Below are 18999 nucleotides of genomic sequence, written 5' to 3'. Positions count from 1 at the left end.
AGTTTGTTTCCATTACACGTTGTTGCATTTGTCTTTCAATGTCAATACACCAACTTTTCTGTCTCAGCCAAATGTAAAAAAAAAACACTTTTTAGTTTTACAATATTTGGTTTCCAGTTAGTTTGTTTTGTGCACATTGAAAATGTACATACAAATATGTGGATGGAAAAATACTTACAGATTTATTCCAGCTCACTGCACGGAGGGAACATGCTCTCAAAAAATGCAAAATGCCAAGTCTCCATCAAAAGAAGTCCAAATCACACTGACGGTTTGTGCAAAATTGTGCAAAACCAAGTCTTCATCAGGATGAGGACCTTAGTCAGTTGCAATGCATTGGTCAATTTGAAATATGTAAAATAAACTTTAATTTTGCGCAAAGCCTACAGGTATTTTTGAAAACATATTCCCCCCATGTCATGAGCCCTTCACAAGATTAAATAAGCACAGTATGCCTGAATTATACAAAGAGCACATGTAGTGCTCACCACAAGACCCAGCAGTGCCTCTTCTCCATTATAGGTATAGTCAGTTTCCACTTGATCAAAATGACCATGGGTGAAATAAATTGTCAAAATATTTAACATTCTTTAGTTTATTAATCCTATCAGCAAACATGTACTCAGCTGTGGACATGAATGAAAGCTTTGGTTTAAAACATGAACCTTTGGCCATATTTTTATGGCACATTCTTAAAACTATAGAGGCCTGGGTAGTGTAACGCAGGATTGACAACATGAGGTCACAGTCTATGGGAGTGGGGGGTTAGGAGGGTCAGAGGATGTTTACCGCAGCGCTTCAGCATCAGTGATCAGGACAGCACTGGGATGGAAAGACAATAGACAAAAAACAATGTCCTATTCAAAGATGGGTCAATGTTATTTATAAACCAGTGAAGAGGCCAGAGGAGGTGGGATGGAACTTAAAGACAACATTTCACTCTTTCTTCATTGTAGTGCATTCACATACACACCCAGTCTCCAAAATATATTCGATCCAAAATTTCACAAATTGAATTTTAAGGTGATTTCATGACGTTAATCAGGCCTTCATGTTGCCTTGTGTTTCAGGCTTTCTCTCACTAACGGCTTCTCTAATGCTCTTATTAGAGTAAATCCAGGGATCCGGCCCTCTCATACATTTATCATACTAAGCTCTTATTTTGACATCTCCAAGGGGCCCAATAGAGCTTGTTATATTGTTAAAAACAGAGATAAATTCAACCTGTCAAAAAAGTTACAGAGGACATTCATCTGCAGCCCAGGCAGATGATGACCTCTTTACTTCTTTGATACCAATTTTTGTGGAGAAGCTTTTCTTAACGTTGCAATAAAGTATGCAATGTTTCTTATCTCAAAGGATAGTGCTGACACTTGGGGCTTGTACATTTTCTGGTGTTGTGCAGTCCTGAACGTGTCCTGTGTGGTATTCCTCTAGCCGGAGATATTCTCGTCATTGTCTATCTACTTGTGAGATCCGCTTTTTTAAATCCAAATAGACACTTGTGGCTGGACACAAAGGGGAGCATTGTTTCTCTGAGAAAGGAGAGCATGTGCTTTGCTAATGCCTTGGTTGCAGCAGCCAACCTCCGGGACAACTTCGACATTCAGCCTTTGATTAAGGAGCACAGTTATGCATGGATGACTTCCTCCAAGGTGCCTGGAGGTTGTGGGAAAGGGCCAGTGAGTAAGTGTGGCCTCAATCAAGGGGCCGGTCCTGCCTTGCTGAATGGACTACACACACTTTAATGATACTGGGCCGAGTCCTGCTGAGCTGGGGTGGCTCAATGATTTAGGATCATGCACGTGTATGTTCATAGATTTATCAAAACTTTAAGGCATCCCAAGCAAATTAATGTCATGTTGAAGAGTTTAATTCAGTGCCTAATTCAGGCAAAACAAAGAACCTAAGGTTGTGTCCGTGTAATGTGAATATGAGTGGACAACACCATGTCTTTGCAGAAAACTTTCATTGTTTTTCCAATGCCAAAACGCTTTTCTTCAAATTCTGAAGTAGGAACCTTTATAGACTTCATCGTTATTATTTTTTAAAGGCTCTGCCCCCAATGCTCACACTGCAATGACAGATTAGGGTTTCTGTCTGAAGAGGAATTTTGAAAAGCTCCATTTCAGCCTTTCATCAAGTGTATTTCAGTGATTTTGACCTCACAAAAATACAGCTGATGAAATGCCAAATTTGAAAAGAAGGTGCTTTCAGTTTTATCTTCAGTAGTGTATATGTTGAACTTGCACTTTGAAACAGAACTGAACCCAAAAGACAGACTGGTATAAGCGGTTTATTGCAACAAACAAACAAAGGGGAAACTCAAAAATGGAAGCTGGGTGTGGAGACTAGCAGTCAGGGTTAAGAGTGGTGGTTGGGATGTAGACCAGGTTGAGAGTGGGCGAGGCAGGTGAAGCATGGCAGGGCTGAAAGCAACAAAACAGATCAAAATGGTAGGTAAGTAGCAGGCAGAAACAGAGAGCAAAAAAAGGGTTCACAAGGCAGGAGCCAAACGTTACCACTTAGGTACAACAACGAACTGGGGAAGAGTGGAGTGGGAGACTGGGTTAAAGCAACACTATGTAACTTTTCCCTTACGGTGCCCCTACAGGTTGGAAGTAGAATTATCCCATCGTGTCTCATTGGAACTACCGATCCTATACCTGATCTGGCAACTTACAAAGTGCGGTTATAGCCGGTAGAGAGCTGCAGAGCAAATGCAGAAGGGCCGTTTACCCTGTAACAAGTTGATGTACCACTGAAACAATTTTGGAAACATTATTTTAATGTGCAAAAAGTTCTCTAGTGTGTCTTTAATTCTCTAGTGTGCAGTACTGCAGCAGTAGTGAAAAGCAATCAGTGCTGAGATTTTCCAGGTTGAGTGAACAGGCAGGTGAATGGAATCAGAATAGACATGCCCGGCCTCACACAGAACACAGACAGGGGAGACAAACAAGAGGAGCAGGGAAAATAAGAATAAAGCGTATATGTATTGCCTATAAAGCTGGGTGAAGTGTCAAAACCCCTCAGTTTTGTTAATCCTGTTTTAATACATGTAAAGTACAGAGAAACCTTTCCATCTCAGCTGATGAATTTGAAAACAGCCTTCTAGTGTCAAGGGAAGTAAGTAAAACACATTTTGAGGGGAGGCTGGCTTTAAAAAACTGCTTCAATTAAGTTTGGAGCAAAAAATGAATGAATAAAGGCCAAAAGAACAAAAAGAACATCACATGAATCTCAGCTTGGCTTTCTGCCTACAGACAATAGAGTACAAATTCCTGATAGCAGCGACATCATTGTAAGGATCCACACCAAGGCCTGTTGGCCGGAAAACACAAGCTTAACATTGCAGGGTCCAGTCCTGCAACAGGGACAACGGGCTGATCCAGGGTCAGGGCTGTTTGTGCACAGCCAGATCTCAGCACACATGCAGTGGTGTTAGAGCTCGGCCACAGACGGCCACCTATTAAACAGTGTGATTAGTGTGGCGCCTGCATGGAAGCCCTGCGAGGGTGACGGGTCGGCTGCCTTCATAAGGAGATTAATATAAAAGTGCAGACAGGGAGGAGCACCTGCTGTCCGTCTACCCAAAGACTGCAGAACATGAGATCTAACACTATCTGTGTTTGAAGTTTTCCAGGAGTGCAAACGCCATTAAATAGCTTTATGCATTCTTGGCTCATGCTTGCAATGTACTACATTGATGTTCTATCTGAGAATAAATCAAGTTTGATGTATAGATGTTCAGAATCAGGGACTCACAGACTTCATGTGATTTCCCCTGATGTCTGTAACATGAGCTTTACCATCCCAGTCATGTAATACATCCAAACCTGCTTATGTCATCAACGTGTCCCATGGGAAATCAAAAATGCTTGTAAGCAGTGCTAATGCCACAGTTTCCCACGGATACTACAAGAGCTAAACACCGCTGATACTGTGAGAGGTCACTTACGAATCACGTTTCTGACACTAGTGTGCAGAAATACTTAAAATTCACTCACTTTAGAAGCCCCGTTGTGTGCAGGCTGGGTGATTTTTTTACAATAAGTACATGATTCACATTTACAGTTTGGAATTTTGTCAGGAAAGAAATGCCACCATGCTAAATCCCTATTCTTTTGATGAGCTCCTGACAGTAGAACAAGGACTTTGCTAATCCATTTAATATGAGAGGATAAGCCCAGTTGGACCCACCACAAGAGATAAACCGCTGCTCTGTGGGATGGAAGGTGCTCTTGTTCCCTGGCTGGAGCAGGGCAAAGCTGGTGCCAGGAATTAATCCCAGTCACAAAAAGAAGGGATTCCCTTGGCGAACTAGGTTGGAAGGTCTGGGAAGAAGGTGTTTGTGGAGACAGGTGGTATTCCACATATGCCATGTGGCAAAACCCATGCTTGGCCCATTTACACATAATCATTTATTAATACTTAGTCCTGCTGTCGTCATTTAACACCAGCTCCCTAAAAAATAATAGCAATTAACGGATCTTGAAAATGACTAACAGCTGTTGAAGCTGGAAAAAATGGTGAGAAAGTACAGAATTACAAAATACAGGTACAGAGAAAAGGAAACATCAAAAAACATTAACAACAACAACAACAACAACAACAACAACATTATATTAAGCATTGTATTTTTGCCCGATTACCAGAGTGTCTTCAACACTTAGCCAGCATTTACTGTATTGTCTCTCAATGTTTTCGCATTACAATAAAGTCACATAACTCCCCTTCAGTCTCATCTGCTTTTCATTGTCATGGCTCCTTAATTTGTCTCGCCTCCTATGTTGCAGCATATCACCCTGCAGAGCTCACTCTCTGTAAACAATAAGTCATGAACTTTGCCGCTCTGCATTACAAAAACATTAACTCAAATCCACACAAGCTTAAAAACAACAAGTAAAATGTTAGAATCTTGTAGACTGTGAGGGGCATTAATTACTCTTACTGGTTGCTAATAGGCCTATGGCTGTAGAGCAAACATTAAAATCATACATGGAAACAAATGGAATGGATTGCCGAGAACATTGACACGGGCGTCACAGGTATCAGAAGAGAATATTGTGATGCTCAGGGGGCACCGAGCATCTTAGAAATGTCCAGGCCTTTCCTGAAGGGGAATGTTTGCAGACAGTGGTTTCCTTTCAGCCCGCTGGGAGAGACCCCAAAGCCCTGAGGCCTGGGGAAGTGAGGAGGTCACAAAGGGTTGGTCGTTTCTGAACACAGTACCAGTACACTCTGAAGTGTGAGACACAAGGGAGTCCCCCAGCTTATTTTAGTTTTTTTTAAATCTGTGATCACATTGCCACCAGTAGTATATAAATGTAGGACTCACAAAAGTCTCATTGCAGCAATGCTACATTTTTCTGTCCATTAAAATACCGAAGTATCATCAATTGCTTCAGAGATGATCAATTTGTTGTACTTTACAAGAATTGGTGTTTTTCACGGTTTGAGCATTTAGTGTGCTCGTTATTAATTCTAATTTATGGTGAAGGACGATGTTTAAAAACTCAAACTTGATTTTTTTAATTTAGCTTGGGTAATTAATATGTCCAGTACTATCTCCCGTATGGCACAGTAACATAATAATTTGCACGCTGGCTTTCTGAGGCTATTTACCGCTGACACAATCGAGGCCCAGAGGTCCTGGGGGGAACTGGGTAGTTAAACAGCTTGATAATTCTCTCATGCATATTGCCCTTTGATACTATATAGGTTAATCCACGCTGTTGTTTAGTGAATTTACCCACAGAGATAAGTAAAACCTTTTTTTGTGCTATTTCCCACAACTCTTTAAATCAATACCTCGATTCGGTAAATGTTCGTCTCTTACACAAAGGGGGTACCCAGATTTGAACAAGGGACCTCTTGATCTGCAGTCAAAAGCTCTACCACTGAGCTATACCCCCTGATTTAAACGGTTCAAAAATCATTCTTACAATGTTTATATCATTATATAATGTTAAAACTGGACTAAAACCCCTCAGCTCTCCATCTGAACCCAACAGAAGATAAATCATACACAATGTCTCATTAGTCACATCACACCCCCAGAGTGTGACCTCAGCAGTTTCCCACCGGAGCCTTTCTTGTCCTGCAGCTCCACTCTACTCCGTCCTGTGACTGTCTGCTCTGTCGTTTTCACAGTGTCATATCCAACAGCCCTATTCTTCCACCATAACACACACACACACACACACACACACACACACACACACACACACACACACACACACACACACACACAAACACAGATCATATCTCTGGACCTCTTCATGTTCCACAACATAAAGCTCTTCCTGTAACACTGGTGAGAAAAAGATACAAGTAAAACCCATGCCATGTGTCATGATTTGGGCCATCCCATTAAATGCACTTCTGTTTGGAGACCAGACCAGACCAAAGTCTTCTCAATTTAACATGTCGATCACTATGTGTTCCCATAAAAAAAGAGCCGGCACAAAGAGAGAGTGCTGGGAAGCATTAGGCTGACAGAGTGGAAGTAGGGCAGGAGCAGGGGGTGACAAGCAGGTCTGAACAGTTATGCAAATAGCTTGTGTCGGTCTGGTTATGGAGAGGAGAGTGAAAGGGGAACAATTATTATTTAAAATAGCACATCAACCACCAACCATGAGTTTCCTGTTTTCATTGGATTTGCAGAGCCGTGCCTTTCTCCTGGCCTCCCCTCAGAGTGCTCAGCTTGTTTATTTAGACAAGAAATGGGTAGTAAATTTGATTGCTACTGATACATCCTGCAAAATATCTAAAGTCATGTAACTGTGACATGGTACAACTAACTCTTTGCATGTAATGTCCCTTGACTGCAAAGAAAAACAAACCAGATTACGCACACCATGTCTGCAATGGCTCACACATTTTGACATATTTAAATAAGAAAAGGTCTGATGAGGGAACACCACAGCAAACAATTAAAATTACCTCAATGACTCTTTTCATTGTCTGCTTGACCTCCCATTATACATCCCAGCAAGGTAGCTATACAGGCCACAAACAAAAGGAGACTGTGTATTGGTTGAGAAAAATGACCATTTACTCTAACACAAGGACGCTTTTCACAGGATTTTTCAAAGACATACAACCAGCAACCTCACTCCTCTTAAAATTTAGACTGTGATATGGAAAAAACTCAAAGTTGTCAGCAGCTTTTAGAGGTCCCCTGAGTTTATGCTTAATGGAACCACAAACCTAAAGGGTCTCCTGGGAATATTGTGTTTCTATGAACAATAAGTGTTGTTTTTTTTACAGTGCATAGTGCATAGTGCTGATGTGAAACAATGAAGACTGGAAATGTGACAAAAAATCTGATTTCGTAAGGCTGATATTTCTAAGGGACCCACGGGCGATCAGAAATAAAAGATGGTGTATAGGTATTATCATCTTAATATTGAATAAAAGAAGTCATGTTCAACATGTCCAGGCTTGCCTGCATGTAACCTGATACTTCTCAGCTGCTGGTTGATCATTTAAAGTTTAAGAAAATCAAGCAGCAAGAATTTTCCACATATAAAACAGCAGAATGGCATAAGTAAAGAAATCATTTTTTCGATATTTTAAGTATATATTGCTGACAATATTCAAATAATTTAATTTCAGTGACAGTTAAGACTTTTACTTGAGAATTGAGTAGCTGTTTTCATTTACTTAGGTAGAGAATCTGAATACTTCCTTCATCATAGCATGGTGCCATACACAAGTTGTTGTGCCAGTATTCATTCTCAAGAGAGAAAGAAGAACACGTGTGTAGCCTTTTGCAATCATTATTTATCTCAGGCTTTATAGGAGTTTCTCTGGACTAAAGATCTGGTCCCTTTTAACCAGTTCACTGTGTTTACCTGAAGGAAGTCCATTCAGACTTATGGGAACTCTCTCTTCAAATCAATAAGACATGGGTGGTGTTTATTTGTCTGTCCAGCAGCTGAAGCATTCTCAGCCTTTGGTCCTTGGAGAGTTTCCTCTAATGTTGCATGAGGGGGGAAACTGAAACCGAGTTCTGAGGAGGACGCTTGGTCCCCTGGCTCTCACTTCTGGTGTGACCTGTAATCCAATCAGAGCTGGTGCTCCCATGCTGGGAAAATAAGCAGAACCGAAGACTGATCCCACCGCCCGGTTCTTATCCACTGATCCTCAGAGCCTGGTCAGTGCATGCACATTCAGTTTGTTCTTAATCATAGGTCTTGCTTACATAGACAGAGGAATTCAATATTAACCTTCATTGTGTGTTTTTTTTATTTTTCATTCGTGAAAAAAACCAACCATGATTGTATACTTGTGTACTTGTCAGATTCTTGTTTAAGCAGAGACATATTTGATATCATGTTTTCTCCATACAACAAAAAAGAAGAGTCTCTGGAGAGGTGTGATTCATGTGATCCTATGAAGGAAAATATGTGGATTTATGTTAATATCAGGGAGCAGATGTTTTTTAAAGAAAATAACCCAAGAAATCTGATTCTATTGTGCAGGGGATCTGAGAATCAATCAGCTGACCTTACACAGCACCATCTTTTAATAAAATATGAAAGACTGAAATTGATATGTATGATACATATTTTACTCAACAAAAGCTTGAAAAGGCAGAAACATGTAGGAGGCCATCTTGAGGAATGTTACAATAAATGAAATAAATGGAAACACCATGAGTTGAAAAGCAAGATGTGGCTTTGAGCTAATGTCTTCCATGTTGGATCTATATGCAGAGTATCAAGTTATAGCGGACGTCTGACAGCGCTGAGCATGCACATGTGTTTCCAGTTTTTGTGGTGTGTATCAGTGAATGCAAAAAGATTCTTTAGTGTTGTAACGATGCTTTTTGGACAGTTTGTAGGATGTTGTGACACTCTGGTCAGAATGCATGCTGGGATTCGGACCCTGCTGTGTGTGTGTTACCATTTTTGTAAAAGCAGGAACTATAAATAGCAGCCCTTTAATTTTATCATCTGATTGAGGCTTCACCGGCAGCTCAGATCCCCCACCATGCTGATATGATCATCAAGCACATTTGGATGTTTATTTGTGGGTTTGTGGGCACTATGGTTAGGATGTGGGCTTGTACGAAGAAGCTGGATATAATCTCACTGGTATCCAACAGTAACACTGGATAGGGGGGTCTAAACTGAGGTGGGCTGATGTCAAAAGGGACAAGAAGGCATTTTCTTTTTTGGTGGTGTTTGTGGAAGAAGCAAAAGGCTAAAATGAACTGAATTTAGGGGGAGGTTGGAACTGATACAACTGGAGAACGTTACTCTTTCTCTTGCCATTTTAACAACAGGCATTTACAAGTCCAAAGGACCAAAAAGAGTTTCCGAGGAGGAGAGCCCAACAGAAACAACCCCCTCAGCCTGGTTTTTTATACTTGCTATTAGACGCCTTTCTATGCAGACATTTAAAAGGTGAACAAAAGACCCGGTCAGGACCAACAAAGCAGAGAGGTAACATATGCCCTGTGTGTCCCAGACTTAAAAACAATGGAACACCTGCTGTGAAAAGTGTATACAGACAATTGGAGAGAAATTAAGAAGCAGGATGTATTTATCTTTATTACAGACATGAACAATGTGACTCTCTTAAACCTTAAAGGACAAAATTGATTTTTTCTTATCCCAAAGGTACCCAAAATTTGGCTGGGGAGACTGAAACCATCTGTGTTTTCAGCTGCCTTTGCATCCAGCTTCAAATGTTTTTCATCAAATTTTGGGTTTCAAAGATTTGGGCTTTAATCTTAAGCACCAAATAAACCGTCTAAGGCTACATCCACACTACAACGTTTTCCTTTTTAATAGTGTTTTAGAACACAACCAATCTTAATCCTCACAAGCTTTTTAGAACCATTTCAGAACTAATCTGTATTCAAATGCGTGTATCGGACCATTCACGTACACTGGCCGTGCACGGCTGATAACGCTGTGTCCCAAATTTCCCCTTGCGCACGCAGGCAGTATCATAAAATGCAGAATTTGATTGCACAAAAGCTGCAAACATTGAAAACAAGGACCAAAATGGCTGTAATTAGTTAAACTTTTAATTAAAACTAAAATGGGGCCCAACAGCGTCTCCAATATCTCCGTTAGAACCTCGGGAGCACCAGAGTAGTTTAGACACCAGGTGTAAATGAAGCAAAAATTAAGCGTTGAGTGTGAATGTACAGCCTAAATCTGGTGGTGGCTGGGCATCAGTGTTTCTTTTAGGCTCCACCGGCTGCATATTGGTCTAAATGGATTTGCATGTCTTTTGGTCAGGCTCCAAGCACCAGAAGGCACTCAGTTGTGAGAGCCAGAATTTGAATAACAAGTGTTCAGCAATGGCCAACTGTTTAGAGTCCTCGCAAGGTCAGGAAAGGACAATGGAACCCGTTTCTCTGTTGAACACCCGGCTCACACTTGGCTGAATTTAAATGGCTTCACCTTAAAAAAAAGAAATCAGTCTAAAGTCTGATTACAGATTCAGATAGACTGATAGAAGATAAACCTTTTTTCACCTGCAGTTTTATGTTCTTTGGGTCAATGTTTTACTCATATTATCTTCAAAAGCCAAACAGAAATGTGCAAATCACACGCACGCACACGCACACAGGCACACACACAAACACAGACACGCACACACACACACACACACACACACACACACACACACACACACACACAAAGACACACACACACACACACACACACACACACACACACGCCCCGTTGCTGCGTCGCTAGTTGGCACGCTGCCTTCAAGCACCTCCCATGAGGCGTGGCCAAACATGGAAGCTTATATATTTTCCCTCGATACAAATGAGTTATTTGCGCTTAAGCTATGCACTCAGGTGGACCCGTCATTCATCATTTTACATTTCATTGAGAAAAAAATACCATATGGACTTTGCATTGGGGATTCGTTGCGCCACTTCATAGTTTTTAGTCTTTTTAAGTTTAATCATGTTGAAAAATAATGGAAAGAAGACAGCCATCTGTGTAGCCAGCACAGCATGTCTCTGCCTGCTGCTGCTCCTGGCTGCTGTGCAGCATCACCGGGTCCAGGTGGATGAGGTGCCGAACGGAGAGAATGCCGGGACGCGCTCTCTTCTCCAAGATGTCGCGCAGGCACAGGAGCAGGACGCACAGGGTAAGATAGGATTCTCGGCGTACTTCACCAAACTGACCCGGGGACGGAGGGAGGTGGAGAAGCCCGCACGTTCTTCCGCATCCGCCGCTGACCCGCCTCCAGCTGAGGACATCAGCGCGGATGACATCTTCATCGCTGTGAAGACCACCAAGAAGTTCCATCAGTCCAGACTGAACCTGCTCCTGGACACATGGATCTCAAGAAACATGCAACAGGTAAAGGAAATGCGCAAAATGAATTACTGAGATAATTCATGTTTTATTCATTTGACATGCATAATCAGCTCTTAGTTAATACTGTGCATGCATAAACTAGAAATTTATATTTTTAGAAAAGTGATGTGCCTGTTAGTGCTCTTAAATCATTGTTGCTGAGCCTGTGCTGCGGAGCAGAACAGGCCTGTGTACACATGCAGGTGATGCGTTTGATGACTGCGTACAGTGCTGTATTGTTCCCCATGTCGCTAGATGACACATTGAAAAAAGCCACACAACCCCTGTTACAATGCGGAATTTCTCCAGCTCTGTCACTTTTTATTCTCCTGAGTGATGTCCCTGAGAATGGAGGGAGCAGTTTCAGGACTCCCTCTTCTCCCTCTTTCAGCCCCCCTCTCTCCACACTCTCTATTATCCCTCCTCTTTTTGGATGTCCCTGTGAATGCCCCCGGTGCAATGGATGCTTCACAGCACCGACTCCAGCGCTGTCCCCCTTCCAGCACTAACAAAGCGTCTTTCTGAAGGGGAAAGAAAAGCTTTCCCAGCCCCTTGTCTCCCCTCTCTCCATGGGAACGTGGGAGCTGAGTCTGGGTCAAGCTTACTGGAGGGATGGGAAAATGGGGGCTCCTTTAAGGGGATCTCTGGGACAAAGGGGTGCATCTATAGGCAAGTTTATGCCGGGAAGCGGCACGCTGAGTATGAAAATGTGGCGTTGAGAACCAATCTCCTTTGGAGGGTGCACAAAGACACGCACTGTGTTGTGTATAGTGTTGTGGGTAACTGTTGCTATTCAAAGTGATTTTATCTTGCAACTAGAGCTGTCACACACAGGATCTATTTTTTAAACCATGTCTCTCTTTATCTCAAGCACCAGTGAAGTTTGTGGAGAGTCTGCTTCTCATGTTTGATGTCTCAAGATAATGTCCAAACCATACTCCACAACATCTGCTTGGATGTGAGTTAATTGTGCTAATTGGTGATAATCACTGTACTGGATGATGTTAGTTAACCCATCCGCCAGAGTTAACAGCAGGGCTTATTGGCAGGCAGCTGGTGGGTGGCTGCGCAGACAAAAAGGACAGACTGAGTCCCACAATGCAAGAGGGAGTTCCTAAAGGAAGGGTGCCAGGTGGTCAGAAGAGACAGAACAAAGGACAGCCTTAATGCCAGCCATATGATGCTCTGAGTTCCCACCATGTACATATGGCCATCCCCAATGTTCAGGTTTGATTCTCACGCTCAGCTGATGGGCATCTGTGGAGTTTGGATCGCTTTTGTAGCAGTACACACACACACACAAAGGACACAAGTATTATTTCCACAAATGCAATTTTATAAGACTTTTAATTTTTTAATTTTTGACTGCATTGTTACTTTTCTGCTCAAACTGAGATCTTTCTTTTTGTATGCATGAATGGAGTTGCTATCTGCAGCTGTTTACATGAGAACAGGGAGGGAAGATTATCTCTGTGATAGCTCTGTTGACACAATAGTGCCTGTGGCCTTCTAAATCTTTGAGAACATTCACAGCATAAATAGCGTTTTCCTGTTAATCCAACCAGTTAGTGTGTCTTTATGTAAAAAGTTACTTAGTGGATATTAAATGCCAGACCCAAAAATACTTGTATTTTGGTACTTTTGAAACAGAAAGCCAAATACCAATGGTTCCCCTTCCTGCCCTTGCTTTTTTCTATTAATTACCCTTGAACAATATAGTTTTGTACTGAGCGCAGGGTCATGAAACAAAAGAATAAAATGTATCCCGATATTTCCTAATCAGCAGTTAATTGTTTTGTAAAACTGGCCCATAGTCCCTGCTTTCATCAGAACTTTTTTTGCAGCTGGCACTGACATCTCTTAAGAGCATGATAATCAGCCAGCAGCTGAACAATGAGCTCTTTTAGCATTTAGAAAAAAGCACTTGGCGATGTAGTTGAGTTTATGAAATGGCTTGACTATGAATTGCAAGTGGTCAGAAAGTGGATGTCATCGAAGAGGACAGAAAGGTGTATTAAATGTGCCTGATGGTATAAACCGATTTCTCTTGATAAAAAGGGCTGTAGACATGCTTTAAATATCTGAGACAGAGGAGGGAAGGAGCCAGGGTGGAAGTGGTTGATGGAGGGAGGGGAGCCTGATGCCCTTCCTTCCCGTGGAGCTGGAGACAGCCAGCCAGGCACCACGTTCAGCTCAGACAGGGCCGAGCCAGGCCTTCCTGTGACCCCCCCCCCCCTCACTTTGCTCTCATCTCCCTCTTCTCCTCACCCGTGCCCCCTCAGCTCTTATCTCTGCTTCACACATGGCCATCCTTTCTCTTCTTTTTCTGTATGAATTAGTATCCCATGAAAGTAACTGTTCTTTTAGGTTTCAGTTAAAAACAAAGACAGAAAAATCCTTCCCAGGGAGGGCTCTCTTTAGTTAACTCCTGCAGCTGTATGCAAATTCTGGCAAACATGTTTAGAATTTACCCAGTAGAGACTTTACCCAGCATGAAAACTTACAGCATTGTTCTATTCAAGAGGCTCTGGCCGTGTATGTGGCCTGGAGAGGGGGTGGGAGGAGGAGGCAGGATAGGGGGTAAAGAGGGGGTGAATGGCCACACACGGTTTTCGATTTACTAATCAGCAGTGAGATTCCAGCCCTCTCCTCCATCCTCCCTCCCTCCCTCCCTCCCTCTGTCAGTGCCCTGGCAGCTCTGGCAGCTGCCTCTGTGATTAGGCTGTCTATTCAACAGGCTTTAAAGCAAACAGCGCCAGCCTCTGATCCCTTAACCAGTGAAACCACCACCCTTCCTTAAACAAATACGGGCCCATGGCTTCAGCATCAAGCAACATCTGCTCTGAGTATGTTGTCTTCGCCTTGTGCAGAAAAAGAAAACGGATGTAGAAATATGCGTCTTTTCATTGAAGTAAAGTCAGCATCACTTTCTGGATGCAGTTCACATATCGCAGTTGCTCGGCAACAGGGTGGCAAACTTACAGGAATGCGGGTTAAAGTTGACAAAGTGCTCTGTCAGTGAGTGCTATGGCACCACGACCAGGCGTGTAGAGACACGTGGCACAGATAAGGTAGCGTGATGTTCGGCAGGTGCTGCCTCACCCGAGGTGAAGAGTAAACAGACCGCTGGCGGTTTCAAAGCTCAGAGCCCTTTCATCATCACTATTCACCAGCTTGCACCTGCTCAGTAAAACGCATCATAAAGAGGAGTCTAATCTTCCCCTGCTCCTTTTTTAAAGTGTGTTCCTGTAAGGTGCCCTTTGTTGTTGTAACTGAGGAACTTATGAGTAACTGCATCATTTAACAAGCGCCTGCATCTCGTGGTTGGATTCTTAAGTCTGTCAGGCATAAAGCAGCGAGCACACAGATCATTGTGTGCAGTGGTTTATCGACTTGACGCTTCTGTTTTTAGTTGTATTCCACATTGTGAAGCCAGGCAGCAGGTCCGGCAGAGTGACTGGGCTCAGCTGGGGGATGGGACACATGAATGGGTTGTGTGTGGGGCGGACAGTCTGCCTCTTCTTTTGTTCTATGTCTGGGATGCTTCGGGGCAGTAGCACAGTTGCCATGGAAAGAGTGAAACGCAGAACAACAGGGCTTTATTAGAGCAAGGGGTTGTTTAACTCAATGTGTTTTACACTGCGTAAAAGGCATGCTGATTGATGCTAATCACACAGGGCCCGATGTGACCCAGAAGGACTTTGGACACACTTAAATTTGATTGTATGATTACTGCACATGACCATCCAAAGTTGTTTTGATTTTGTGGATTTAAAGACCAAGTCCACTTATCTGTATTCTCCCTTTGTTTGTTTACAGACTTACATCTTCACAGATGGAGAGGATGAGGAGCTAAAAAAGAAAATTGGTAAGTTTTATGAGGGGGAATTTCATCATGTTCAATGGAACAGAGACGCACATTGTTTTATTAGAAAGGGAGCTCTGAATTAATGATTAATCATACTTTGAAGGTCATACAGATTCTGTTTTGAGCCTGCTAATGCTATTTTAATACATAAAGCCTTCATTGATATGTGATCTCTAACTAAACATCCTCCTATTTCCTTTTATTGATGCCACAGGGAGTCACGCAATCAACACCAATTGCTCTGCAGCTCATAGCCGACAAGCTCTGTCTTGCAAGATGGCGGTGGAATATGACAAGTTCATAGAGTCGGGGAAAAAGTAAGTATCGCTCATTATTCAGTTTAATGGAGATTTTTTTATGAAAATCTCAGGTTCTAATAGTCCTTCTCTTTTTTTAGGTGGTTCTGTCACGTAGATGACGACAACTATGTGAATGTTCGGACTCTGGTGAAGCACCTGTCGCAGTACCCCCACACCCAGGACATGTACATCGGTAAACCCAGCCTGGACCGGCCCATCGAGGCCACAGAAAGGCTGGGGGACAACAAAATGGTATGTAGAATATTTTATTTGGTGCATAATATTTTTAAGCTCGTATCGGTTATATATGTCAGATGATTCTGTATATTAACAAACGTTTCTGTATATTTATAGAAACCGGTCAACTTCTGGTTTGCTACTGGAGGAGCAGGCTTCTGTGTGAGCCGAGGTCTGGCTCTGAAGATGAGCCCATGGGCCAGGTAAGATGCAGATACGCTCAACACACAGTGAACATTTATACCTTAGTCTTGAGCATAAATTGCTGCAATCATTACATCAGCAGTGACCAAGTGTCTGTCTCTCCTTTGTCTTTCCAGTGGCGGCCACTTCATGAACACAGCTGAGAAGATTCGCCTGCCCGACGACTGCACCGTTGGCTACATCATCGAGTCGGTTCTGGGGGTTCCTCTGACCCGCAGCAATCTGTTTCACTCCCACCTGGAGAACCTGCAACAAGTGTCAAGATCTGAGATACACAAGCAGGTGAGAGGCGCATAGCTCACATTTCTTTATATATCTATGTTTTCCTCCGTGGGTGCTCAAGGGAGCACGCCTTGAAAAAGTGGTCCAAAAATGTGTATTTCAGAACCTTAGGAAATGGAAAGCAGCCAACACAAACACACACGCCTATTAACTCGATAACAAAGCCATGAAGTCGGCTATCTTTCACCTCAAGACCACGCCACTTCTCACAAATACAGATAGGATTGAGGCAAAGTTTTTCATCAACTGCTATGTTTAATTGAAGTCTGGTACACGTGGGTGCTCGAGCTCCGGGGCACCCACGAAATCGACGCTTTTGTACATAATCAGTATCCTCCGTGTTATTCTTTTCTATATTGCTCATGTTTTTGCTGTCATTCTTTCCCCAGATCACCCTCAGTTACGGGATGTTTGAAAACAAAAGTAACATCATCAATTTGAAAAGGGCTTTTCCCGTGGAGGAGGATCCATCAAGGTGAGAGATTGTTCTGTATTTATTGACACATTTTATCTCTATTTTAACACTTTATTTGCAAATCTAACTCCCAACCTTCTTATCTCTGTCTTCCAGGTTTAAGTCTGTGCACTGTCTCCTGTACCCAGACACCCCATGGTGTCCCCCTCAGGTTGCCTTTTAGGGCAACCGCTCCTTTCTCATCCTCGTCCCCGTCGTGCCTCGGTATCTGAAAGGCTTGCGGGGACCAGTGTTTGGTATTAGACCGCACGGCTGCTGTATTGTTGCTGCAGTTGTGTGCGGTCTTTAATAGTTTTACTGGGCTGCTGTGCGGCCCGCCTCGGGACTATTCCTTCCTGTCTGCAGCCAGGACCTTGCCCCATCATGTTGTGGTGGAGGACCCCAGCTCTCGGCAGGAAGTAGCTTTCAGCGTTAAGCTTTGCAGGCAATCAGTTGAGTTTTGTGATGTATATGTTGCTTGTAAATGTATCTGCAATTCTCATAGAATGTATTGTCATATATTCATGCCTTTTTTACCAGCTTTACATTTACTGTTCTTAGCTTTTAAAAATGCAAAGCCATATAGGTCTTTGTTGGTAGGCTTTTTGGCTTTTATTGCATATAATTGGCTTTTTCAGGCATTTTTGTTTAGATATTTTAACTCTGACTCCGGACAAATGCTCTAATATGAAGATATTGTTGTTTTTAAGTTAACTGTGTAATTTCTCCCATAAACTGAGCTGGCAGTAGGCAGATTTCCAAATGCATCTTTGGGTGAGCTAATCTGAGGTATATCAGGACAAAGCACTTTTCCCTTTCTAATATTTTTTGGTGAACTAATTGACGTCCTTTTATTGACATGCCTCAGATTTGCGTCCAGACTAACACAAAAGAAAAATAACCCCTCAAAATCTCGATCTATTCATGTTTATGTATTTAATAACACTCCTTGCATTTGTTACAATCAGGGAACATAATGACTGGAAGAGATTTTGATTCAGGGTTACAGTCAGCTTTTGAGTTTTTGTTTTTTTGTTGGTTTTAAATTGCACAGCTGAGTGTCAAATGATCTGATGTTTGCTCCTGAAAAGATGCTCACCTCAAAAGGTTCAACAGTGACTTTTAGCTTGGATGAAACCAAATTTGGCAAAGAAAAATCACATTGAAACATCGGCATCTAAATAATAACAATGTGTGGTCTGAACCACAGTCTGTAATAGTTTGCACAAAAGACTGATGAGCTTCTCTGTTAATATTAACATGAACATTCTGTATTTACACTTAATATTGGCTGATTACTGTTGAGGCCTGTGAGGTGAGAACTTAACAAGAGCAACATTAGTGTTTCCACATGGAGGTGTTTGTTCCCTCTGTGTCATCTCTCACCCATATTGGGTTAAACTGTACATTTTGATTACAGTATTGTGTACTGTGCCTTTTGTCTATATTAGTAATTGTATAATGTTTAGGATTTAATTTCCCCTTTGTGGGTTATGTAAGCTTTTAATGACCCGGACATGATATTTGTACTGCTTTGAACTGTGCTGAAGGACTGTGGTGTTTATTCTCCAGTATCTGGAGGGTTTGAGCGGTTCATTCGCAACACTGGCTTCTCAGGGATTATGAGCTGATCCTGGTATTAACTACCATTGGACCCACGGTGGGACCTAAAACTTTGAATAAAAGTGCATAACCACTGAGAAACTTTACATATTTGGTCATGTTTTTATTTGACTGCCTTCTAAGTTTAAGGTGACACATTAAATGTTCAAATGAATGATTGTTGTTGCTACCGTTGGGTCAATTGCTTAGCCCGTGGTATTGCTGCATATAGAATTCTTTAAAACCAAATTGTACCCCAAAATTACTTTGCAGAAGGACCCCAAACCACCACTTAATGTGCAATTACACTACATAGCCTACTACTGACTTACAGTGTAGTCTACATCTACATCAGAGGAAGACATTGCACTATATTTACCCGACAGACATGGCAGATTCAATTACAAAGTAATCACAATGAAAATGTGGAGAAATCAGACATCAGGACTCAAGGCAGTTTGCTACCCACCTGGCCCGTTATAAAAGCTAATCAGCAAAAAGTAACAAAGTAGGCATTTAATCAAGCACTGTACTTACGTATTCCCATTTCATTCTACCTTACAGACCTACGTCTACTCCACTACGTTTCAGTGTGAAAGACACTGTAAATCCAGATTTAGCTGTAATTAAACTTCATAGTGGCCATTACTTATTCTTGCATGTTTTGTTAAAAAACATTCATTACTAAATCACATTAGTTGTTTGTAA

General features: G+C 42.2%; 1 protein-coding gene and 1 non-coding gene across 2 annotated transcripts; one reads left to right on the top strand and one right to left on the bottom strand.

The window, feature by feature from the left end:
* Positions 1–5843: 5843 nt before the first annotated feature.
* On the bottom strand, positions 5844–5915 carry trnac-gca. The gene has a single exon. It is a non-coding gene; the product is annotated as a tRNA-Cys (tRNA).
* Positions 5916–10838: 4923 nt separating this feature from the next.
* On the top strand, positions 10839–17576 carry lfng (LFNG O-fucosylpeptide 3-beta-N-acetylglucosaminyltransferase). Its single transcript, XM_034894710.1, has 8 exons — positions 10839–11348; positions 15165–15213; positions 15428–15530; positions 15611–15764; positions 15867–15952; positions 16070–16235; positions 16625–16710; positions 16807–17576. The coding sequence occupies exons 1-8, from the start codon at positions 10947–10949 to the stop codon at positions 16871–16873; spliced, it is 1113 nt and encodes a 370-aa protein (XP_034750601.1). The 5' UTR covers positions 10839–10946; the 3' UTR covers positions 16874–17576.
* Positions 17577–18999: the final 1423 nt, after the last annotated feature.

This window comes from Etheostoma cragini, chromosome 15 (genome assembly GCF_013103735.1).
Source record: "Etheostoma cragini isolate CJK2018 chromosome 15, CSU_Ecrag_1.0, whole genome shotgun sequence".
In the NCBI taxonomy this organism is placed as follows: Eukaryota; Metazoa; Chordata; class Actinopteri; order Perciformes; family Percidae; genus Etheostoma; species Etheostoma cragini.
The sequence above is the reverse complement of the archived record's forward strand: the minus strand, read 5'-3'. Positions and strand labels throughout refer to the sequence as shown.